This window comes from Armigeres subalbatus, chromosome 2 (assembly GCF_024139115.2).
Source record: "Armigeres subalbatus isolate Guangzhou_Male chromosome 2, GZ_Asu_2, whole genome shotgun sequence".
Classification (NCBI taxonomy): Eukaryota; Metazoa; Arthropoda; class Insecta; order Diptera; family Culicidae; genus Armigeres; species Armigeres subalbatus.
Window position 1 is genome coordinate 383188674 of NC_085140.1, and position 26558 is coordinate 383215231.

General features: G+C 42.2%; 1 protein-coding gene across 1 annotated transcript; it reads left to right on the forward strand.

Moving 5' to 3' along the window:
- Positions 1-6859: 6859 nt before the first annotated feature.
- On the forward strand, positions 6860-7758 carry LOC134217314 (uncharacterized). The gene has a single exon (XM_062696063.1). It carries the CDS (start codon positions 6882-6884, stop codon positions 7737-7739), a length of 858 nt encoding a protein of 285 aa, XP_062552047.1. The 5' UTR covers positions 6860-6881; the 3' UTR covers positions 7740-7758.
- The last annotated feature ends 18800 nt before the right edge of the window (positions 7759-26558 follow it).

Sequence of the window (26558 nt, forward strand, 5' to 3'; positions counted from 1 at the left end):
TTACTGGAAAATTTTTTTGTTGCCCCTCAAATTGTTTGAGCAAAAAAACCCGGGGGGGAGGTGGTGGTCCACATATTTAAAAAAATATTTATATCGGCCTAATAATATTTTGTCTAATCAAATGCGCGCCTGAATCAGAAGGATTTAACATTGATTCAGGAAGTGTGAATGCACTTAAGTTACTTGCAAAAATGGAAAATTTCCCCGAATGCTTCCAAAACTCAGCTTATAATTTTCCCACATAAGCCGAGAGCTTCTTATTTGAAACCTTCTAGCAGACATATTGTCACTATGAATGGGGTTCCAATTAATTGGTCTAGCGAAGCTAAATATTTAGGACTTCTGCTAGATCAAAAATTAACTTTTAAAAATCACATTGAAGGCCTTCAAGCCAAATGTAACAAATATATTAAGTGTCTATATCCACTTATAAACAGAAAATCAAAACTTTGTCTTAAGAACAAGCTTTTGATTTACAAACAAATTTTTAGACCAGCCATGTTGTATGCTGTGCCAATATGGACTAGTTGCTGCAATACCAGAAAGAAGGCACTTCAGAGGATTCAAAATAAAATTCTGAAAATGATTCTGAAGTTGCCTCCGTGGTATAGTACCAATGAACTTCATAGAATTTCTAATATTGAGACATTGCAACAAATGTCCAACAAAATAATTTCCAAATTTAGACAAAAATCGTTGCAATCTTCTATTGCAACGATTAGCTCCTTGTACCCTTAGTATAAATTAGGTTAAGTTTAGTTTAAGTAGAAAACATTGTAATTCCTACATGGTTCAATTCAACCAGAGGAAATATTCTAACTGCCAGAGGCAATTGAAATGTATTAATAAAAACTAAAAATGTAACATAGCAAATAAGGATGATAGTGTTAAGAAAACACGGAACACCTAGTCTAAGAGATGAATGCATGTATTAGATAATTAGCAAATAAAATTAGTCAAAAAAAAAAAAAAAAAAAACACACACACACCCTCTTTTCCCGTCCGCAACGTTTACTACTCGCGCGCATCACAACCAAATTAATTGGGTTTTGGTACATGATTGACATTTCATGATATCTAGTGATGCACGAAAAACAAGATATGCCTATGATTGGAATGTTTCTGAATAATAAATGTTGCAAACGAAAAAGAGGATGCTCCCCTAGGGCTTCTTCTATTGAAAAATTTCATCAAATGCTTCAAAACACAGATGTAGGCAATTCGGATCCAAGAAAGGCATCATTACCAATGAGAAATAAATTTGGGTTTTCATAGTAAATTTTTTAAACAATTACCGTATCCAACAATTTTCATATTTTAAGATACGCTAGTTTTGTTCGAAACCAGTGACATAAGTAATCAAATGAATTTTCTAAAAATATTCATGCATGATGGCACTACAATCCTCAATGAACTAAACTGCCTTTCGTAGTTTACGTTGGGCGGTTGTGTCTTGTACATAACCCTTCTGATTCTTTTTTTTTTATCAAACGGCCAAATCAACCCTATCGTACTTATAGCGAGGCCTGCGGGTCACTTCGATGGGTTAGCCAGTGGTCCCACCCTCAACAAGACTTCCCATCCATGGACTAGAGGATCCAGCTCACTAGCGAGCACAAGGTTAGCGTGATATCAAACGTTGACTCTACGCTTCATCTGTGAGTGACCGTGAGTGAGTAACTCATCGTTCAGAATGATGAGGCCGGACTGGGAGTTTATTCCGAAGATTGGTTATTGTACCCTTTGGAAGATATATGGAGGCGATAGTAACTGGCTGAGGCCATTGCACCCCACTGCAGCCTCCAGTAAATCAGCATCAATGGCAAACTGGGTGAAAGGTGTACCGTCCGAAATGCCAATCGTGACTGATTGGAAGACGATGCTCGGTGAGCATCCGATGTTTATCGCTTAACGAACACTAGTAGGGTGGATCGACCGCAGCATGACAACTACAGGGTTGGTCCTATTTACCAATAGTTCCATGTCGCCTTAGTTGCTGTGGAACCATTCTAGACTTTACTGGTGGGCGAGAGTGGTGTCCGGCTGTTCATTCGACAAAGTTGGAGTTAAGAATCGATGGAGAAGCAACGGTGTAATATCAGTTGGAGAATTGAAGAAGGTCCTAACGCGAGAGGTGCTACTGAGGCGATGGAAAGCATTTCTAACATGTTTGCCATTTGTGTTGGTACTATCGAAGGTGATGATAGGAGTTTAAGGTGATTTTTTTTCCTGTTCGGGTGTGCCACTGCGACCTGTTATTAGATCTATTGTAGCGTTACCCGTATCCTTAGTGTTTAAGTGCATGTCGAATTACTTCATTACTATTAATAAGCAATGCAGTATCGGTTTCGATACAGTTGTTGTTTTGTTTTCTCAAAAGAACCATGACAGGGTCTCGCTATTTAGACCCTTCACAGAGAGCAATCCCAATGAAGGCGCGCCCCTTATCAATAGGAAATCAATCCTTTCTTGAGAAAACAGAACAGTGATACTGTTTTTGGCCATGCATCGGAGCCCTAGCCACATCCTTGTCTTGCTTCTAGAATATCACCAGTAAAACAATGAAAACCCAGGATTTAGCTCTGTCTACAAGACCATTTCAAGAGAACTTGTTCAGTAATAAGAACTTCCGTGTGTTCCTCTCACTACCATTGTTCACCAGTTCAAGAAGAGTTAGTACGTATTTAAACCCCTAACTCGATTTTTCCAGCAGTTAGTTCAGCCTAGGACCGGGTACCGAGGTTTTTTAACTAATTGCTTGAAAAGTTGTTTCTTCCGCTGCTTACAATCTAGCCTTAAACAAGAGGAATTCGTGTCTTTCAACTGTCTGCAAGGTAACATTAATTATGTTTTATTTCTGAGACTGCTGCTGGTAGCGAGGACTAAATACGATGAATCCTTAATTACCACAAGTTATTACCCTAGCTAGAAAAACGGATTAAGCTAGGGCTCTGTTTGGTAGATCTTACACCTCAACAAACTACGTCAAAGTGATCTACCGTGTTACGGGATTAAGGTGATAAGTATAGAGGTTAAAAATGCCAAACTGAGCTACTTTTTTTCATTACTGGAAGCACCAAGCTGGCCGAATCGTCACCATTGCTGGGTCCATAGCTTCTTTTGGTTGGTGTCGTTTCCATGTTCTCCAGAGGGTAAGAATCACTGAAGATGTTGATGTTGTCCTCGCTTGTGCCTCTCAGCTTGGATTTTCTTGGAACTTCTCAACACAGTTACTGCAAAGCTGGACTGTGCTGAGGTATCGCTTGCCTGTATGTTTGAAATTCCAGTAGCGATAGCAGCACTTACTTACTTGATACTTGATGGGCTACAGCTCTTCGATGAAGCTACGCCGAATGGAGTATCCTTCTCCACTGGACTCGATCCTGGGCCAATCGCTTCCAGTCGCTCTGAACATTGAGCGCCCTCAGGTCCTCTTCAACTGCAAAAGGCCATCGTGTACGCGGCCTTCAACGAAGCCTGCGGCCCCTTCCGGGTTCTCTACTAAACATTATCTTTGCTTGACGTTCTTCCGGCATACGAACAACGTGACCAGCCCACCGTAGTCTGCCGTGTTGTATAAGCTTAATAATATCCAGCCCTTTATGCATCTGGTACAATTCGTGATTCATGCGGCGCCGCCAGCTACCGTTCTCCTGTTTACCGCCGAGGATTGTCCGCAGCATCTTACGCTCAAACACTCCGAAAGCTCTCCGATCAGCCCCCTTTAACGTCCATGTTCCATGGCGGTATAAAGCCACTGGAAGAATCAGAGTAGTAAACAGCGCGAGTTTTGTTTTCGTTTGCAGACTACGGGACTTGAGCTGGCTACAAAGTCCATAATTAGTCCTATTTGCAGCTGCAATACGCCTTTTCACCTCGCGGGTAACATCATTATCGCACGTCACTAATGTTCCAAGATACACAAATTCTTCTATCACTTCAAACTTTTCACCATCCAGCACCATTTCGCTACCACCACCACTAATGAACCCACGTTGATTGCCAGCGACCATATACTTCGTTTTGCTGGTATTGATCGTGAGTCCAATCCTCGCTGTCTCCCTCTTAAAAGGCACAAAAGCCTCTTTCACGGCACGGCGATCAATCCCGATAATATCGATATCGTCCGCAAATCCCAGGAGCATATGCGATCTTGTGATAATGGTACCGCTTCTTTGCACACCAGCTCTCATAATCGCTCCCTCGAGCGCTATATTGAACAGTAGATTCGAGAGTGCATCACCCTGCTTTAATCCATCTAAGGTAACAAATGACGTCGATATTTCAACCGCAACCCTTACGCTTGATTTCGATCCGTCCAACGTTATACGAATCAGCCGTATCAGTTTCGTCGGAAAAACATGTTCCAGCATAATTTGCCATAATTCATTCCGTGTCACTTAATCGTACGCCGCCTTAAAATCAATAAACAGATGATGTGTCTGCAAGTTGTACTCCCGGAATTTATCAAGGTTTTGTCTAAGGGTAAACATTTGATCCGTCGTTAATCGGCCCTCACGAAAACCTGCTTGGTATTCGCCGACGAAGGACTCTTCAAGCGGTCTCAATCTGTTGAACAGAATACGGGATATAATTTTGTACGCTGAATTACGAAGGGTTATTCCTCGGTAATTCGCATACTCCAGTCTGTACTCTTTCTTAAAGAGAGGACAAATGAGGCCGTCCAACCAGCTAGCAGGCATTTCCTCGTCTTCCCATATTTTCGACATAATATGGTGCAGAACTTCATAAAGCTGCTCACTGCCATGTTTGAGAAGTTCAGCCGGGAGCTGGTCCTTCCCCGCAGCCTTATTGTTTTTCAGCTCTTTAACAGCTTTTTAAACCTCATCTAGTGTAGGCGACTCCACAGCTTGTCCATCGTCGCTAATATTTATTCTGCTCACCGATGCACCGTCACTTCCACTATTCAACAAAGTCTCGAAGTGTTGTTTCCACCTGGCAGCCACTTCGGTTTTATCTGTCAGCAAATTCCCTTGTTGGTCGTTGCACATGACGGGAGATGGCGCTGTCTTTCTCCGCACGCCATTGACAGACTCATAAAACCTCCGCATAGCGATAGCAGCACATGAGGTTCAAATAGTCGTTCCGGGTATCGAAACCCGCCGAAGTCGATATACTCCGGGATGGCCGTTCCAGATAATCGTAGACGCTTCCACCAACTTACACACTAAGTTTTTCTTTCTCAAGCTAGGCAAAATCGGGCACTGCCATAGCTAAGTAGCAAAAATATTGTTTTTTGCTGATTTTCAGCAAAATATTTGCCGAATCTCAGCAACCGAAACGTCACTTTTACTGAAATCTCGGCAAAAATCAGGTTAGCTAAGACTCGACGGCGCCCACCTCGGGAAAATACACAAAAATTGCTGAGATCTCGGTGAAAAAAAGAGTATGTACCCTTCTGGATAGACTTTGGCACCACCGTCTTCGCTGGCACGCCCTCGGTCGATTCGACCTTGCCCGAGTCCGCGAATCCTTGAGCCTCAGTCTGGGTAGACCTTGACTCCACGGATTTCACGGGTTTACACTTGGCCGTCCCGACCGCCCTCTCCAGCTTGGCGTCCAACATCGACTTTCGAAGTTTCAGCAAGCTCCTCTTGAGGTCCTTACTGATATTATGCTTCGATGACGCTAAGTCGATGATGGCGTCCAACTGTTCCGGCGCCACCTCGAAAGCCAAAATCCCATCGCGTTTGCGGTTCATCGCCCCACAAGCCATGGGCCGTCCATAACCTCTACCGGCGTAGCCGAGGAAAAGGTTAAGTGACCCACGCTGGCGCTGCGCACTGAGCTGCCGACTATTGCCTCTGGCCTCCTAGGCGGAGACCTGAACAACCCACCTCTTGCGAAGGGGTTGTCGCCTACACTACTACCACTAATTGAAGAGTTGCTCGGGAAAAGAGGTCCACCACGCCAAAGCCCAAGGTACCCCACAGGCTCCGTTAAAGGCCTAGCTCATTATTTCACCCCCCTAGCCATGCATCCCCTCGGCACGGGTCGCTTAACGCCTTGGGATTAGGGGTTAGGGACGATGGTCCCTTTGGTCGCACCCCATCACTCTAGCTGATGTCAGAAGGACAACAGTGCCTAGGCAGCACTACCTGCTAAGTACAAAACCCTTAGCTGGCGGTCGATTGTCATCGGAAGCATGAGATTGGAACTTGTGAGGACCAGAGCTGTGTAGGTCTCTCCTTCCCAGATGTCAACTCACCATTCCGCAGCCAACTTTCCGAACTGCTCTGCAGACTTTCATTTGTAGTTTCTGGTCGTATGCTCCACTTATACGATTGTTTTGTTCTACGCGATCGAGTAATAGTATTTCCCGATAACGTTTGACAGTTTTTACAGTTAATTTCGGTTATTTTAGATACTTTGAAATCATTCCTCCTGACAATGTTGGATTTCCAACGTGATCCCATCTCTCGCGTTCCATTATCGATCACTTTTGAACGTGAGCATCAATACTGATGAAAATTTTACCATAAATTAAACAAACCTTCCGCAATGATGTGATGTATTTTACTTCTCGGTACGGCCACCAGAGGCGCCGCAGTAATTGAAAAGAAACGGCCAAATAATAAGTGGATCAAGCTTTTTTGACAACACGCGATTTGTTTTTGATTTGTGTTGTTTTAATCTTCCATTTTGTCCAATTATTAATTGAAAGCTTTTCTATGTCCACCATTCCATAGGTATGTATCTTTTGTGGCAAGTAGGGTAAGACGATATAATATGCCCCCCCCCCCTAAGGCAACTCCTTGAGACCAGTTGGCAATTGCTTCTCGCGCGTAACAGACGTTTTTCCGCACAGTCGTTCAGTGAACACAGTTCTTCGGCTCTTGTGACGAATCCACTCGGCGAAAATGTCGCATAGAAAGAACACGCTGGTTGTGGACTTTAGTGTTCTCCCAAAACGACCCCCTTTAGAGCAGGTAAAGAAGTTCCTGGAGGAGTCCATCAAACTTGACATGGCTGATGTTAAGAGTATTCAGCTGCACAATCTCAACAACTGCGTGTTTATCGAAATGAACGATGCAGGTGTAGCTCCACGGCTACAAAAGCAAAACCACCTGAAACACTCTTTCCTTCACCTGGGAGTATTCTATCACGTACCAGTGTACGTCGATGCTCCAACTACTACAATAAAACTACACGACCTTTCGCCACGCATGCCGAACACCACCATATCCAACCATCTGAAGCAATACGGTAAAATAATCTCCATACAAAATGAGACGTGGAAAAACTTCTTCCCGGGAGTGCTGAACGGTGTGAGAGTAGTGCGGATGATGGTAGAAAAACCAATACCTTCACGCATCGTTATCGAAAACGAACCGACGCTAGTTACTGGTCAAAAACCAAACAATCAGCCGCAACCAAAGTGCCCAGTGGCGGCTGCAGAACGCACATCAACAATGCCATCAAACTCATCCAAGCACACCACTACCGACCCTCTGTCAGTGCAAACGGAAACAATCGAAAGCGAAAACGACGACGACGACGACGAAAGTGACGACGACGACAACATACTATTTGGGCCCGGCACTACTGCAGCCAGCGCGAAAAGGCGATTGCCAGCCGCATCGGAAACAGCAAGCGATACGCGAGACGATAATATCCCGAAGAGATCATGTGGGGATGACGTGTACGATACGAGCAATAGCAGAGAGCAGAATGAATCGGACTGGAAAACGTACAACACCAGATCGAGAAAAAAATAATGCATTAAATTGAATTTGAATTATATATTGTAAATGTGAAAATTTCATCCTTGGCATGAATTCACTTTACAGTGTAGCTCGGAGACGAGCCAGCCTAGGGCTGAAAGTCTCCTTAATAAAGATAAATAAAAAAAAACTCCTTGAGAACTTTTTACTTTTCAACGCAATTGATGCAAACTTTGTGTTATTTGGTAGTCCAAGAAGTCGCAAATGCATTGCCCATGAGTAGTCATATAAAAATATTACAGATAACACGTAATAAAGCTTTTTTGAAAAGTCGTAAAAAAATGAATTTCAAAAAGTGCCTGGGCAATACGCCCCATCTTAACCAACGACTTTTCATAGCCCTTCATTAGTATTTTATCAATCCCATGATAAAAAGGTTACAAATCCTTATGCACTTGACATTAAAAAAACAACATAGGTCCATTTAAGCAGGTGTGAATCACATTTCAATATTTTCCATACAATTTGGAAGCAACTGCTGCAGGCTCGCTGCGTTTGTGTCCAGTTGGTAAGGGCATATCGTCCTGCCTACACTGGGGCGTTTTGGCCAGTAATACATGTTTCCGAAAATCGTTACATTTTTGAAGATGGAAGCAGTTTTATATCATGTTAACCACTGAGAAAAGTTATTTTGTTGCCCTGAGTGTTCCATTGAAAGTTTTGCGGACAGTATGCTAGAGTCGCTCCAGAATGTTGAGCAAACAAACATGAAAAGTTACATCAAAACTGTAACTTTTTGTATTTTGCTATTATTTTCATTGCGTAATGCAAAAATACTTCCACATTTGCATAGTATGATGGGTTTACAAATACTTATAGGTACCAACTGATTTTGACCCTTAATTAGTTATAGTTTTCTAGAAATCAAAGTGGGGCGTTTTGGCCAGGTGGGGCGCATTATACCGTCTTACCCTACAATGGATACGCTATGCCCAGGGAGTCGAGAATGTTTCCCACCCGAAAACATCCTAGAGCGGGACCAAGAATCGAACTCGCCATCTCCATCGGATTGGCAATCCTGCTCCTTTGCTCTTTGCTCCTTTACTTGTCACCGCAACACTCATGAAGTGGACGGATTTTGGTGCGTTGCGAATATCGGTCCCCCGCAGTACCATGCGCCTCCTTCGCACTAGCGAGAAAGGTTTATCAACTACCATCGCACAAGTCTTCCAGAGTAAAACACCCAGCGTCTCCTTAGAATCAAAAATCGCTTATTCGAATGTTTTCCGAATACCAATCGTGAATTCTTAATTTCAAACAATTAGTAGTTTGGGAAAAAAATTCATGGAAATTTAAAATAATCTCCCGTGGAAATTAGTAACAATTTCCTGTGGACTTTTGCGTGACGTTTCGGAAAAAAATCTGTTAATATTTGGAAAAACTTCCGTGGAAGTTCGAAAGAATTTCTCGTGGTTCTCGTGGAAGTCTAGTACTCATACTTCTTCTGAGGTAAACTCTGATCGCTGATCCCTTTGAAGTAAAATTCGGCTCTCATAATATACTGCATAAATTTTCTGTTAGCAGTATGCCACGCATCTCTGTATGGACTTATTCACTAATAAAACTACACATTGGCGTTTAAATTGCTGCAATTTGGAAGAATTGCCATAAAAAACAAATTGAGACCTCACTGACCACCTCTAATCCTCACATACTTCACACGCAAAAAGCCGTAAGGCAGTTATGCCACCAATAAACATAATATGGTACCTGTCAGAATCGTGGCGCTTCAATCTTTGCACCTACAGCGATTCCCCATCCAGACCCAGTTCGCTGGTGCTGATGCAATCCATCATACAATCGAAATTTATTTCCCATCATCCTCCGTCGTTGTCCACCGCCTGGGGAGGATTGTAGGCATATTCAAAAGATCAGATGCATCAGCCTTCGTTCTTCGAGACCAGGAAGATTTATATCCACCTGTGGTTGATGTCCGTCTCTGAATGTCACATCAATGATCGTTCAATTCAAGCATCAGATAGGCTAAGACCGACGTCAATCACCGCCGTACGAATCGTATCCGAAACGAAACGGATGGGAAGCTGCAGCGCACCAGATTGACACGAGAGAATGCCAAAAAAACGCTGCACAGATTGAAATTGATGCAGTTTTTGGTTCAATGACGACGAAAACCTCTGCGGTGACGTGCAATTGATGTTCCTGTCTGTGCAGTCGGCTTTGTACGACAATCGACCGATTAACGATTCAATCAGTTATGTGCATATTGATTTTTTTCCACTCGTTTCTCTCAGCGTTTCTATTGTGGGTTTGGCAAACGATGGATTCTGTGTTGCCGAAAGTGATGTCATTCAATCAAGAAACATTGGCAATATCTTCCGTCAGATCAGGACAAGTGTAGATCTCATGCTGATAGATTGGAACGATACGATTGATGCGTTTCAATTAGTTTTCCACCTGTTTGATAGAAATGATGCCACCATTGACGACATTACAGTAAATTGTTGCAACAAATTTTATTGTTTGGGTTGAAAAATAGTCGGTGATTTAAAATGTTAAAAACAGAAAAAAAAGATCTCAACAAGATATCCGTTGATATTTTTTTCCAATTTAATTTGTTCATTTGTTATACTTCAGCTCTTCGACGCGTTGGTATCCAAACAAATTGTAAATGTCGTTCGCGCGTGCCTCACAAGTTGCATTATTTTTTATGTGCATCAAGTGGAGATTGCGTCCAGCCCAGAAGCATGGCACGATGCTCAACAACCGCCTGATAGACGAATGTAGTAGAGTAATCGTCCCACGGTTAATAGGAACAACATCACAACATGGCCTTTAGTCAACTGACTGAGTCCGCTTCAAACAAACAACTAGAGCAAAGATTTAAAATGATTTCGACTGAATCCCTCCGATGTGGTTTCGCCTCCCATATTGCGTTGCGTTCAACGATGCCCCGGAACGAATCCGTTCTAATGATATTATCCTGATGAGAAGGAGGACCGGACTACATGCAATTGCATCGTCCGACTATCTATCGTACTGAGGAAATCACTCCTGGATCCACGACGCACCATGCATACTGAAGAAGGCCGCTTTTGTGACGATGTCATCGTCGTCGTTGGTTAGCCAAACTCATTCGTCAGAATCAAAACGGACATGCAAAGTTTGGATTGCAATCGTACTCTAAGTGGTATCGTTGCACGCCGGACGCTGCCCATGCGGCAGGTACGGCAAACATTCAGATTGCAACCGTTGGAAGATCCCAGGGGGCAACGAATGCATGGTTGCATTCCTGCAAGTGCCAAGAGCTGGACGGTTCGTTTAGGGAAAAGTGTTTTTCGAGGGAATCAAAATAATAAACTTGAATGGACATCTATTACTTGGTGTAGTCCTTTTGTTGGACTGCAGCCTGGGAATTGCTGGACCGCTTTGGAACGTGTACCGACGAAGTTCGAAAGCATTATTTGACATGAGCAATGCATGTTGGGCCGAAGATGGAGGAATGGGGATAGGCTTTTTATGAACAAACGAAAACATTTACGGTGATGAACATAGACACATGATACGATAGAGTGCTGTGGAAAACTCTACAAACACAAGTTTGTGGGCAAATAAATTGCAGTACATGTCTGTTTCCCAGCTAGAAACGAAATGAATTTTACGACTGGACATAAGGGAAGACACTTGTTGATTCACATTTCAGTCGAACGCAATGGTAAACGGGATACAATTAATTTTGATCGTGGCAGAAACTCTTGTCTATCTTTTACACTAAGTAGAATGGAAATCATAGCTTTAATGATGGTTAATAAAAACTAGGATCAATTATCATGAATTATGGGTTATCTAATCGATGGAATTTAATTGCAAAAGTATGACTACGAATTAGGCAAACGATGGCTGAGCAACTTGTAGTTGCTACCACTTGATTGACCAGAACTAGTAGAAATGTACAGGGAGCCTAAAGATGGGGCTTGAGATTAGCACTCCATTCTCAATGTACAAGTTTCGAAAACCCAATTGTTTATAAATAAATAATTTCACCGAATACGTCCTTATGGTCATCATTGGAAGAAACGGAATGTATGTATGGTATACAGTTCCATAAGTCTTCTTTACCTCAAAAGTTTTAAAAAAAAAAAGTATTATTAAGTATAAGAGAAAGGATTGATAAAATCAATATCAACATCGGTAAGAAAAATAATTCATTTATTTATGTTTGGATCTTTTGATCTGAAAGATATTCCAAATGGGTGAAGGGTCGTTTGGCCGAATGCCACTAGGCCGAAAGTTGTTTGGCTGAATATGCCATTTGACCGAACAGACCATTAGGCCGAATGGGTAATTTGGCTGAAAGGGTCGTTTGGACAAAAGGGTCGTTTGGCCGAAAGGGTCATTTGGCCGAAAGGGTCGTTTGGCCGAAAGGGTGGTTTGGCCGAAAGGGTAATTTGACCGAAAGGGTAATTTGACCGAAAGGGTCATTTGGCCGAAAGGGTCGTTTGGCCGAAAGGGTCGTTTGGCCGAAAGGGTCGTTTGGCCGAAAGGCTAATTTGGCCGAAAGGGTCATTTGGCCAAAACGGTCGTTTGACAAAAATGGTCATTTGACCGAAAGGGTCGTTAGGCCGAAAGGGTCATTTGGCCGAATAGGACATTTGAAAAGTGAAAAATTAAGAGTAAGAAATGAGGAGTGAGAAGTGAGATGTCTCACATCTCATTCCTCATTTCTTACTTCTCACTGTAAAAAAAAAAAGAGGAGCACGAAGTGAGTAGTGAGACATCTCACTACTCATTTCGCGCTTCTCACTTTTTACAGTTAGAAGAGAAAAATGAAGAGTGAGAAGTGAGACGTCTCTCTTCTCATTCCTAATTTCTCACTATCCAAATGACCTTTTCGGCCAAATAATCGTTTAGGCCAAATGACCGTTTCGGCCAAATGACCCTTGCGACCAAACGACCTTTTCGGCCAAACGTCCCTTTCGGCCAAGCGTCCCTTTCGTCTAAATGCCATTTTCGGTCAAATGACCCTTTCGGCCAAATAACTCGTTCGGCCAAATGAGAATCACCGAGAAAAGCCAATCCAGCGGATTAATTAATTAATTAAGAAATGACTTTCGGCCAGATGGGTTTCAGCCTAATGGTTGTGGCATTCAACCAAATAGCTTTCGGCCGAATGGGTTTCGGCCATAGGTCGTTCCCCGATTATACCTTATAACGGGTGGCCAATAAAAAACGGGAATTTCAATACTTCAATACTTTTCTATGAGAACATTAATGCTTCCAGAGAAATATTTCCTTATGTGAATCCCAGATAACAGTTTAAGTATTATAACGCTCTTGAAGACCATAATTTGCTCTTCAAGAGTATCATAAAACCAGCATAAAACCAAAATGTTACTAGGGAATGAATCCTTAGAATATTTAGAAAATGTCGCCCATACATTTTTGCTCAAACAAGTTCCGTTGTTTAAAACATGCTGTCAAAACAAGGAGTACTGCGGCGCGCATTATACAATTATTTCAAGCGATCAAAGATCGTGGCAAAAGTACACGGCAATTTAAAACGTGAAATTGTTTCGAAAACTGTTAAAAGATTTTTGGTCTACTGATCTATGTTGTATACAAAAGTGATTGGAAGGCCAAGAACATGAAGCAACTCATCAATAGGATCAGAAGCATTGTCCGGAAATGGCAGTCGTCCAGCGGTCATATGATACCTGCAAGATTAAACTATGGCGCACGGCGGACCACGGACCATATGCTATTATTCATTAATCTAAGTTTAAAGACTAAGGCCAACTCTTTATAAAACGTATGTCAGATTGAACTATACTGCTTTGTAGTTTTCTTCCCGAGCCATTCTTTCCATTCCCGCTTTTAAGAGGCCACCCGTTACGTAAAACATTTGTACAAAAAAAACACTTTCCTCGCAATTCTGACAAAAACAATACGAAACCATTGAAACGGTGCCGGTAAGCGTGGCTGCCACCCACCCCAGCTAGCTTAGCTTTAGCTTTGACTGACTACACATATCTATGGTTGCTACTCCGTGATTGACCAGAATCAGTGAAATTGCACAAAGAATCAACTGAATGATTGACTGGGATTGTTCAAGCATTCCCAGTGTGCAAGTTTCAGTGACTCTAATATTTAAATGATCAATAACGGTGCCGGCCACATCCTTGTAGTCAGTTAGGAAGAGGGAAGGAATATTAGTGGGTGGTTTTTGCTATTTGAAGACCGTGTTTACCTCTGCGTCTCCACAAAAACCACAGGAAGGATTATCAGTTAGTTGGTAGGCATCGTTGGATCTGGATTCACTCTGATAAGCGATACGACCGAGCCGTTCTTTATACACAGTGATTTTACCTAACCATAATTCGGCCGCACAAAGTAAAACAAACTAACTACCTGCACACCGAGCAGTAACACGACCAAACGTATATCTATTGATTTACTTCCCGACCGCACAAACTACAACAATACCAGATCGTTCGACGTGTATATGAACCGAGCATGGACAATAGTCACCATGCATGCCCGATAGCATATGCAAACTGTAAAGGATCGAGTTTTTGACGACCGAACCGACGTGCAGTATTCTGTACTTACTTGCCCTTACTTGACCGGTACAAAGCGCAATACAAGCACATTATCCGCCGAATATCAAAAAGATATTATTTTTCTCCGGCTCCCGACGAAAAACACACGCACTGTACTTACTTTGCAGATGGCTACTGCAAGCTATAGAAGATCACACTTGTCTCGACCGGATCAAAGCGCAATAGGGTAACCGTACCTTTAGTGGAGGTAGCACCAATAGTGGAGGTAGTGGGGTTTTAATGAGATTTATCATGTTTATACCCTTTACGATGGTTTCAGTTGATGCGTCGTGCTTTAAATGCCCTGTTAAATGCAACTTATCTTAAGATTTCGCTTGAAAAACTATTGAAAACAATGATTTTCCCTCCTTGCACTTATAGTGGTGCAACTGTACCAATAGTGGCGAGTCTCATAAGAAACCAATGGATAGCACCACTATGAGAACCAAAATTAATTTTTATCGCCACTAAAGGAACAGTGTACCCATAGTGGAGCAAGCAATATTTGGTAATTATTGAAAAAAAATGACATCTATCTCATTTTTGTTAGCAAATTTATTGGTTTATCTATTGATTAAGATATTAAATCTGTAAATTTTCCATAATTATCGATTTTTAAAAAATATTTTCTTTTGTCGATCTACTAATACCTCCACTATTGGTACCGCTACCCTACCTGAAACACGAGAAATCTCGCACTGAACTGATTTTTATTACCGGCCGCGCAATGCAGAACACAATATTTCGGCCGATCGCGCGATCGTTCTGCTGTCCGAAACAAGAGAAATCTCGCACTGAACCACCCACCCCAGCTAGCCTGGGTTTAATTCCAGTCAGCGCCGTTGGCTTTTTGCCTTTCGCGTATACTAAGTATACGTAAAGGCTATAGGATCACTCCAAAACCGGACTATTGATGTAAGTCTCGGAGACCCACAGTGTTATATACCAATCGACTCAGCTCGACGAATTGAGGTGATGTCTGTATGTGTGTATGTATGTATGTGTGAGTGTGTACAAAAAAATGAAGGCACACTTTTTTGTACTTAGTCTTACCCGATTTGCTTGTAACAGATTGCATTCGACGCGGAATCTTTCCTTATTTGTCGCTTTTGAAAATTGGCCCAATCGACCATTGCGTTCCGGAGTTATTAAAAAACATTGTCCTTTCCCCATTTTTCCTAAAAGTCGCCCTTGGAAAAAAAATTCAAAATCGATTTTTTTTTCAAAGGCTGCTGCAATGCATTAAAATGAACGCAAATAAATGTGAATTGATGAAAATAACTGAATCTATCTCCCTAAAGTGCTTATATGCTTTTCTTGTTATTCTTATGAGTTTTCTTGTTTTATAATACACGTGAAAGTCGTGAAAGGTGGATTATTCTGGGTTTTAAGACTAAAGCTGCATGCTTGCTCTTTCCCTCGAATACTAAGTAAAGCCGTAAGAAAGTCGGACTCAGCAAATATCCGCACGCGTCTTACTCAACCATGGAAAGGGTGCGCTATTTTTTGTTAGTGAAGCACACATTTATATTTTGAAATTTTTTTCGGCTGCACTGGATTAACTTACAATAGTAAATAAGTGGACCCAACGAAAACAGTTTGTTTAATGAGAGTAAAAAATCATCTTCTTAGCATACAGGTTGTTTATGTTTTGGTACAAAAACTTGTTTTATTATCTTCACACGTCGAGTCAAGTACGAGACACTGAACCTTATAGTTGAGGTCGAAATACGTATATGTAGAAGTATAGACCGTTCCGATAATTATAAATACACTTAGAAACAATCAGCAAATGGAATAGCGTTATTTCATGAAAATGTCGATTCCTCTAATAGATTACATCCTACTAGGGTGGTCGGTATTGGCCATTTTTGTCAAATACCGGTATTCGGTATCTGATGAAGTCAATACCGGTAATACCGGTAGAATACCGGTTTTTGTGAAAATTTCAGGTAGTAAAAGAAAAACTTTTGATTTGGATTTTTGAATGAAAAACAATATTTGTTGACAAACCTCAAATGTTAAAATCATTGCTTGTTGAGCTGGGCAAAGGGAAACTTAAGTAGACATTACATACTGGGCGACTCATCTCCCAATCCGCATTGTATTTTGTTAGCAATGTTGTCAACTACTGAGAATGCCCTCTCTGGTTCAACCGAAGTAGGACGAATGGTGCCAAGACTGTCGAAAATCAGTGTCAAATAGTTGCCCTTAATCCCTTCCGATTCATAGTAGGAGAATTCTTTACGGATTGTATGCAAGGATCCTGGCGTCAACGTATTTGCCACCAGCAATGCAAATGTTTTGCTCTGCTACAGTTTCTTCACAAGTTGTTGATTAACCGATAAACTAAAAAAAATATCCGTTGTCTCAGTCTCTACGATCGCCTCAAAAATGATAAGACGCTTCAAGATCCCGTACGCTTGCTTAATCAAAGTAGCTCTGGGTGCGTCCAAGAAAACGCCAAGATCGTTTCTGATTGATTGCTTTTTGGAAAGATTTATTAATTTATATATTAATTTATTAAAAAGCAAAAAGATCGGCGTATTTGGATCATCTTTCCTGGATTCATTCCTTAAAAGCATCGAAATAGTGCCGGAAATGTGTGTGGATTTTGTAGTTCCACAACAGCTTGAACAGGTTCGAGGACTTGAATTATTTCAGCGTGCCTTGGCATCAGCCACTGATTCAAATTCTTTTCCTAATTCAGAACGGACACATCTGCCGTGAATCGCATATCTGTCCCATCTTTGCTGGGTTTCCTATTCAGATAAGACAAATATGCGAATCACGGCAGATATGTTTGCAGAAAATCGGTTTTTTTCAGGTGTCCGGAAAAGAACTACTACGGCTCGTACCTTTTTCACAATTTCATACATTGTGGGAAAATTCTCGACGATATCAACAATGTTTATTGAAGAAAAAGTCATTCGCAGTTTGACAGATGGATAAGAGAATAAAGCAACAGGTATGATTAATGACGATTTAGATCGATTTTTGTTGTACCGTAAACGTCGTCAATGATGCTTACTTGGGCAAAGTTACTCATACTCATGTGTTTTTTGCTCGATGAGTCTTTACTGCTTATTACCGAATATTTGTCCTATCTATGCTGGATTTCCTGTTTACATGCGACAGATATGCGATTACAGGCAGTTGAGCTGATGTAAGTAGGAAAAAAAATATTCGAGATTTTTTATACTGACAACATAATTTGAAATACCGAAAATACCGGTATTTTCCATATCTAATACCGGTATTTTCGGTATCCAAAATTGGCCGGTAATACCGGTATTACCGGTTTCGGTACTACCGGTTAGACCACCCTACATCCTACTCTTTCATGTGATGAATTAATTAGAAATTGTTTTTTGCTTAAATTGAGAAAATATGAAGCTTTGATTTTTGATCAAAAATTTGTTTTGCCAAAATTGGGTTATTTTTGGAACATGTTTTTCACCTATGAAAGAACGTTTAACTATTAGATCAATATAATTTTCAATACAGATGCATAAAATTACGGGCAGCAGGGACTATGTCCAAGGGCTTGACGATCCCTCCCCAGGTCATCTGCGAGTTGTGGCGCCTGCCTAGGATGTGGTGGGGTTTGACAGTGGGCCCTGTTAAACCTCTATAAAAAGCTGCATGTATCCGCAAGTAGGCCCCACCAAAGCGACCGTGTGCCGCTCAAAGCGCACAAGCCCAAGTCCTGGTGTTAGGTGGGAAGTTGAACAGCCCTGACACGACGGCCCTCCGACGAGACAGGAGGTTTGCGCAGGTCCAATAAGCCGCCTGGAAAACCAATAATTACGAACAATATAAGAGATAATGCGACTCGATATAATCGGCAAAGACCTAGGCGACGAATAAAGGATCACGATTGGATGCTTGGAACAAGGAACTGCAAGTCGCTAGGTTTCGCAGATTGCGACAGGATGATCTACGATGAATTACATCCCCGCAACTTCGACGTCGTGGCGCTGCAGGAGATTTGCTGGACAGGACAGAAAGGGTGGAAAAGCGGGCATCGACCGGCTACCTTCTAACAAAGCTGTGGCACCACCAACGAGCTGGGAACCGGCTTCATAGTGCTGGAAAATATGTGCCAACGCGTGATTGGGTGGCATCCAATCAACGCAAGGATGTGCAAGCTGAGGATAAAAGGCCGTTTCTTCAACTATAGCATCATCAACGTGCACTGCCCACACGAAGGGAGACCCGACGACGAGAAAGAAGCGTTCTACGCACAGCTGGAGCAGACATACGATGGATGCCCACTGCGGGACGTCAAAATCGTCATCGGTGACATGAACGCACAGGTAGGAAGGGAGGAAATGTATAGACCGGTCATCGGACCGGATAGTCTGCACACCGTATCGAATGACAACGGCCAACGATGCATAAACTTCGCAGCCTCCCGCGGAATGGTAGTCCGAAGCACCTTTTTTTCCCGCAAAAATATCCACAAGGCCACATGGAGATCACCTAACCAAGAAACGGAAAACCAAATCGACCACGTTCTAATCGATGGTAAATTCTTCTCCGACATCACGAACGTCCGCACTTACCGCAGTGCGAATATTGAATCCGACCTCGTTGCAGTATGTCTGCGCTCAAAACTTTCGACGGTGTACAACACGCGTCGAAGTCGAACACCGTGGCTTAACATTGGGCGGGTGCAAGACGGTAGACTAGCCCAAGACTACGCAGCTAAAAGAGGCACTTCCAACGGAAGAGCAGGTTGGCGCAGCTTCTCTTGAAGATGGCTGGAGATATATTCGATCCGCCATTGGAAGCACCGCAACCACTGCACTTGGACGGATGCCCCGGATCAGAGAAACGACTGGTAACCCCCCTGCCAATAATAGAACAAAACCTGCCAAAGCCGTCATTCCCCCTACGAAATTGGACAATAAGAGAAAGACATTTGTGATGAGGTACGACAGATAAGTAAGTAACTAATTAATCACTATAGGCTGTGGTTGGTTTCCTAGAACCCGGAGTCCAATCGGGGCAATCTGTAGCCAAGATGCTTCAAAATATCATAACTCTATTCAACGTGTTTGAAGATCTAAAGCAATAAAAAACAATTCCCAATCTTAACGTATCAGTATTCTGTTGAAGACTAAATCCGCCAAATCGATCGAACATGTTCTTCTAATGAAATATCATCATCGATCGTAACGGTCATCACGCATTGATAACTTACAACCGCTTCTAATTAGCCATTAGTTCTCCTTATACCTTTTAAATATACAGCCCCTAGGTTTATAGGCATATTAAACCTATTGAACAAAATTATCACTCACAGAACGATTAAGCGGATTTTGAACTCCCCGTTTAACGAGTTCCATCGTTGAAATCTTAAAGACGCGTGATTGTCAACTCGCACCTGTATGTTATTTAGCACATATCGACAACCCGGTTGGGTGTCCTCCGCGTCTGCCTGCTTGACTGTCCTCGTTCGGACGCGCGTGTGTTTGCGGCACCAACTGACTTCACACGCAAAAGTGACAAAAGACACAATGCGGCCGCCGGCAAGCTGCCTTCTTCTGTCGGAGCGACTCTATTAATCAGCGAGTGCAACTTTTTCCCGTACTTTATTTTGCGTATTTCGACCTCCCCCCAGGTCTCCAACGAAACCGTTCCATTGCGTTGAACCCAGGATGGTTGGTTGATTGCGTTTCTGCAGTCAGAAATATCAGGTTATAAAATAAAAACGACAGTTCCATGCACTGCTTCTGATCACTAGTCGTTGCTGCAACTACGGTGCTTTTATGGGTTTAAATTTTGATATTTGAAATGAGAATTATATTCAATGGGCGATTTAGTTAATATATGCATCTAGTTCATAATATGTACATGAAAAAAATCTAAAATTTATTCTTTAAGTCTTATTTACTCATTTCTATCACATTGTCTGGTATAAATTTTGCTTTGCTGTATTATTCAATTGTAAGTTGGCTGCTGATTACAAGAAAGACAGCAGTGTACGTCTCTACCAATAAGTGGATTAATCTGAGTTTTGTCTTTGATATTACTGTGTAGGGTAACGGTACCAATAGTGGAGGTATTAGTAGATCCACAAAAGAAAATATTTTTTGAAAATTGATAATTATGGGACATTTACAGCTTAAATACCTTATCCAATAGATAAACTAATAAATTTGTTAACAAAAATGAGACTGATGTCATTTAACATCAACAACTTCCAAATATTGCTTGCACCACTAATGGGTACACTGTTCCTTTAGTGGCGGTAAGAATTAATTTTGGTTCCCATTGGTTTCTTATGAGACTTGCCACTATAGGTGCAAGGGAGTCATTTTTATTAAGGAAAATCATTGTTTTCAACACTACTTCAAGCGAAATCTTAACCAACTAAAACCATCATAAAGTGTATAATTATGATAAATCTTATTAAAATCCCTCTACCTCCACTATTAGTGCCACCTCCACTAAGGGTACGGTTATCCTAGTGTAGAGTCACTTTAATAGCAATATCCTGAAAAATAAAAATGATATGTGTTAGTTGAACAAGCTACTATGATTTCTGTAGATATGTTTTGTACGTTCCCATCACAGTTCTGAAATCATTAAAATGAATAAATTTTTATACTGTAAACGAATTCGACAACACCGTGATTCCAGGCTGAGCAAAATCCACAATGCGACAAACGAATCAACCACGTCGGCCACGTTTTAACAGATCGCTGTCTTATATCTATCAGCTCGATATAAATCAGTGTCATTAAATCATAAAAATTTCATTAATTTCAAGACAAGTGATCTTTCTGCCGTCCCTGTCAAGAAGCGCTTTTGTATGTCAACCGACGCGATGCGACAAGAGCAGTGAGTTGCTTCTCCGGCGACGACGCGTGATATTTTGCCGTCCGATGACCGCCGCCGCGCCGATGGAGGCGAATTAAAAGAAACCAGTCACCACCGTCTCGATCGGACACACAGAGAGAGAAGTCGCAGGAGGGCGGGAGAGAAAAAAAATGAGTGGTGCAAAATGAGTTATTGATATTTATTGCGTGATATTTTGCGCGATCACTGCTAACATGTGTCATCCCGACAGATGCCAAAAATAGAGCATGTGGGTAGGATTGCCTCCTCAAACTTCATATGGATAATAATGCTGATATTCGATTGACGTCATGATGTAAAATTCATTATTGAAAGTTTTAATAAACTTGAAATATGCTCATTGTAGATCAGTAAATCAGAATAACTATAAGAACTGAAAAACCAAAACTGATGCATCTAGTTAAAAAACAGCTATTCTATTGTTCAGCTAATTCACAAACATCTGTGCATGAAATCGCTGTTTTCAGCATGGCTTCTAAATGCAGTGATCAATCGCGTTGGCCATAATGTCAAATTTGGAAAGATTGTCCGTCGACTACAACTTATTGCATTCAAAACGATTGAGTTTAACTGTATGAAAAGTGTTGAAATTTGGAATATAACCATACTAGCTTTAAATAATCTATTGTTTTTGCCTCTCTCGATAGCTAAGTGCCTCGAAAGGCTATATGTTCGCTTCAAAAAGAAACTTTTTATAGAAGGCCAGGAGCCATAGTGTATTATCAGCACGACTAACTGAGGAGATGTGTGTGCATGTGCGTGTGTATGTATGTGCGCAAAAAAGTCGCCTATTTTTTAGGCACATATCCTTGGCCGTTTTGCTCATATTTTTCTATTGAAAATTGGCCAGATCGGTCATCGCGTTCTGGAGCTATTGGCAAAGCCCAAATTTCTTGCATCTCACTTGTCATTCTCACTGTAAGAAGTGATGAGAAGTAAGAAGTGAAACGTCTAACATTTTATATCTCACTCCTCATTTCTCACTTCTCACAGTAGGAAGTGAGAAGTAAGAAGTGAGTAATGAGATGTGTGGAGTAAAAAGTGACACCTCTCACTTCTCATTTCACACAGACAAACAGACATAACAGTTGGAACATTTAGCTATCATATTCATCGTCATGAGAACACCAAGGGCATCTGTTATTTACACAAACTTAGGCAATTGGCAAACTAGGTGTTGCTAGTGAGCTAACGTCAGAGTCGAACAAAATCGATGGGCAGATAACTAATAAATATTTGAATTTAACAGTAAATCAATGGACGATTTAATATTCACGGGAAACATATGTGTCAACGGTTCACACTCTCTTTCTCTCATTTTTATTTCTCAATTTTTACTTCTCACTTTCGACAGTATGTTCCTTTCGACCTAATAATAAACTTTGCTGTCAAACATTCAATTCGGCAAAATGCAATTCTGCTAGTTGACTTTCGGTCCAACGGCCCTTTTCCTACTATTTTCTTCTCCATATATTTGATACAGCTCGTGTATCATGGGTCTGCACTAGGGATCCTATAATTAGAGATTTTACTGTGGTAATTTGCATAACAGTAACATTGAGATGATCATTCTCATTGCTCTCTCCATATTACTGTTTTTTTTTTTTTTTACAAGGGAGAATGCATTTACACACTAACCCAGTACACGTGCATTGTAGTTGGCAAACTACCACACGGAAGTGTACTGGAGTGTCGGAGTCGACCATAGCGGTAATACCGACTAAACTCCCTTGGCTCCACCATCGTTTCCCCAGGAACTACCTCGCAGTACCACTACTTCTGGGGGACGGCAGTACTAAGCGTACTCGCTCATTATCGCTCACACAGGCACTCGTCCCACGCGAGACTGACTTGGGTGCTCGCACACCATTCACTCCATTTGAGTCTTACTTGGATGCTCTCCCGGACGCTCCGCTGCCATGCCTCGAGGTGTCAATAGCGGTAACTGCCTGGGCCTACAGATATTGCGCTACGACACTCCTGCCTCAGCACGAGCAGATCAATCACACCACTGCCGAAGCAGACCACACGCTACCCTGCCGAAGCAGGGACACTCCCCATGCACCACATGTGCACAACTGTAGGTGTGTGGGTACAACCCACTGCTACCCTGCCGCCGAAGCAGCTTCTCCAAAGACCATTCGCTCCATGTGACCCTTTTTCGGGTGCTCACTCTAACACTCCACTGCAATGCCTCGATGTGTCGATGGGATACCTCGACTCCTACCTCAGCATGTGCAGTCCATACTCAGACTTCTGCTGCGCTTCGAGGTGACAATAGCGGCGACACGCTATGACACTCCTGCCTCAGCACAACCAGATCACTCACTCCCTGCCGAAGCAGCTCACGCGCTACCCTACCGAAGTAGGGACACTCCCCAACTCACTCTAACACTCCACTGCCATGCCTCGAGGTGTCGATAGCGGTATGTAGGGACCAATCAACGATACTACGCTACGACACTCTTACCTTAGCATGTGCAGTCCATACTCAGACTTCTGCTGCGCTTCGAGGTGACAATAGCGGTGACGCGCTATGACACTCCTGCCTCAGCACAAACAGATCACTCACTCCCTGCCGAAGCAGCTCACGCACTACCCTACCGAAGTAGGGACACTCCACATGCCAATTGGCACTCCCTGGGCTTGTGCTTTTGAAGCGGCACACAGTCGCTTTGATAGAGTCCGCTTACGGGCACTTGTGGTTTTTTGGGAGGGATTTTAGCAGAGCCCACTGCTAAATCCCACCACGCCCTAGGCAGTTCTCCCTGACTCGCAGACAGCTGGGGAGGGGTCGTCAAGCCCTTGGACATGGTCCATGCTGTCCCTGCTGTCCCTGCTGCCCCTACCATATTACTGTCTGGTGCGGGGTTATTGTAGCCTGCTCTTTTGATTGATTTATGTGGCAAAACACATGTTTTCGGTTCTCAGTTTCGTATTCCACAGTTAATTCAAAAGTATAAGATTGCTAATGTCGTTCCTGTTCGCGTGACTAACATCTAGGTTACTTCGACCTGGCAGCCAAAGTACCGGTACTACAACTGTCAAACCGATCTTGGAGATGAAACCAAACAAGCACTACAACCAGCGCCGTAGCGTGTGGTTGGCCAGATTGGCCCGCGCCAAGGGCGCCAGGTCTCAGGGGGTGCCGAAATCAAGAATGTCGCTATGGAAAATGATTAAAAATTATCTCAAATTCAATTGTTTAAAATGATTCAGATTCAAGCGATCAGACAATTTCCTCCACCGTTCCTTTAGTGGTGGTAGAATTTAATTTTGGTTCCATACAGATGGGACTGACTTGCGATTCACGGCAGCATAGTGGTGCTATCCATTGATTTCTTATGAGACTCGCCACTATTGGTACAGTTGCACCACTATAGGTGCAAAGGAGTTATTTTATTAAGAAAAATTATTGTTTTCAATAATTTCTCAAGAAAAATCTTAGGATATGTTGCATTTAATTCAAACCACTGAAACCATCATAATGCAGCGTACACACCAGTCAAGCAGTTTGACGAACATTGATTCCGCCCCCAAGAAAACGCGTCGCGTCGGTTGCTGCTTTGTTTGACCGTGTGTGAAGTTGGCGGCTCGGTTGGAAAAAATTAATTTGATTTTTGTTTGAGTTGTTTGGTTTGAGTTGAGTCAAGGTTCACCGAACATGTTTGAGCGTTTGTAGTGAAGTTGTACAAATCCCCATATATTTGTTGATAGTTGGTGCTCAAGTTTGCGCTTCGGCCGTTCGTGTGTGATATTGTTGGTCGGATAAATTGCTTGTTCGTGCCGCTGTTGGTAAAACTTGATGGATGATTGAATAAACGAAAAGTGGAGTCAATGTCAAACCTCACTACCTCCACTATTGGTACTACCTCCACTAAGGGTACGGTTACTCTATAAGTATTTTGTGTGAATTTGAGATAAAGCAACTCATTTTACGCAGAAAAACTATCGAAAAAGATCGCATTCGATCAAATGACATTTCCCATTCCATTAAACCAGAGACTTGCATGAGGTCAATAGTGAAAATGAAAAAAAAAGCGGAGATGCTAAATCGATAACATACTGCCGCTAACCGCAAGCCGAGCACATCTGTATATGGAGGCGTATATACAGATGTGCTCGACTTGCGGTTTGCGGCAGTATACAAGCTGCTAGTGGAGGGTCCCGTAGCTTAGGCGGCTACACGTCCGCTTTATAAGCGGATGGTCATGGGTTCGATTCCTAGCTCCTTCATCAATCTCTCGTCAATCAACAGAAGTGCAGCAGTAGTACGGCATAATGAGGAAGGCGTCTAACCATCACAGCTACCTGACGGCAACTGACAAACTGACCCTCTTCTCGAAGGCATACCTCCAACGGACTCGATGGCAAACGGAACAAAGCATCATCATGGACTCACGATATGGACGAACGAACGGACGATAATATGGATAATAGGAATTATCTAAAAATAGATTCTGTGTGCAATGCATTCTAGGATTCGAGAGTACCATAGTAGATCTCGGCACAGCATTCGAAATGACGTAATTTATCTGATAGCATACTGAATACAAGAATCTGCATCTAGATATTTCAATAATGATGGCGACAGTCTAACTTTAAAGATGAATTTTATTGGTCCAAATAATTCGAACAGTGCCACTGAACTACCGACAGGTCGAAGACTATTCTGGCCATCAATCAACCCACTTCAGACTTGGGTTTTTCTTTATACGACTAAGTCCAATCATTATTCCGACTATCTACCAATTAACTTCAGAGTTGAATTTTATTTAAAATCCTGTTCTTTCAAGCCACCGACCTAGCCACTCTAGAGATGGATTATTTTTAATCAATATGGCGATTCTGAAGAAAATCTAATTCACTCCAAAGTAGGGGTTTTGTTCGTCTAGGTCCGATAGCGCTGCAAGCACTAACAAGAAAGTTCAGATTTTTTCGTCGATAATCCGTGCACTACTGGATCAAGTAGATATTTACGTAGGTTTATTGAATTTAATAATTCATTAAAATGTCAACGGATTTCTAGAAATTTTACTCTTTTAGTAAACCTTACTTCCTACCTCTATATTGAAACAAACGAAGGTTATGGAGGCTTAAGGAATTCATAAAAAATAATTAGGTACACCATGCAAATAGTTGATTTTAAATCTCCCTGCTTTTATTGCGCTTTTTGTTTTGAACATCTGCATCTGCATCATCTGGGGGCCCTCCTTAGCCGTGCGGTAAGTCGCGCGGCTACAAAGCAAGACCATTCTGAGGGTGGCTGGGTTCGATTCCCGGTGCTGGTCTAGGCAATTTTCGGATTGGAAATTGTCTCGACTTCCCTGGGCATAAAAGTATCATCGTGCTAGCCTCATGATATACGAATGCAAAAATGGTAACC

Excerpts from the sequence above, each read along its gene's own strand:
- LOC134217314 (XM_062696063.1), top strand. The coding sequence starts at position 6,882 with ATGTCGCATAGAAAGAACACGCTGGTTGTGGACTTTAGTGTTCTCCCA.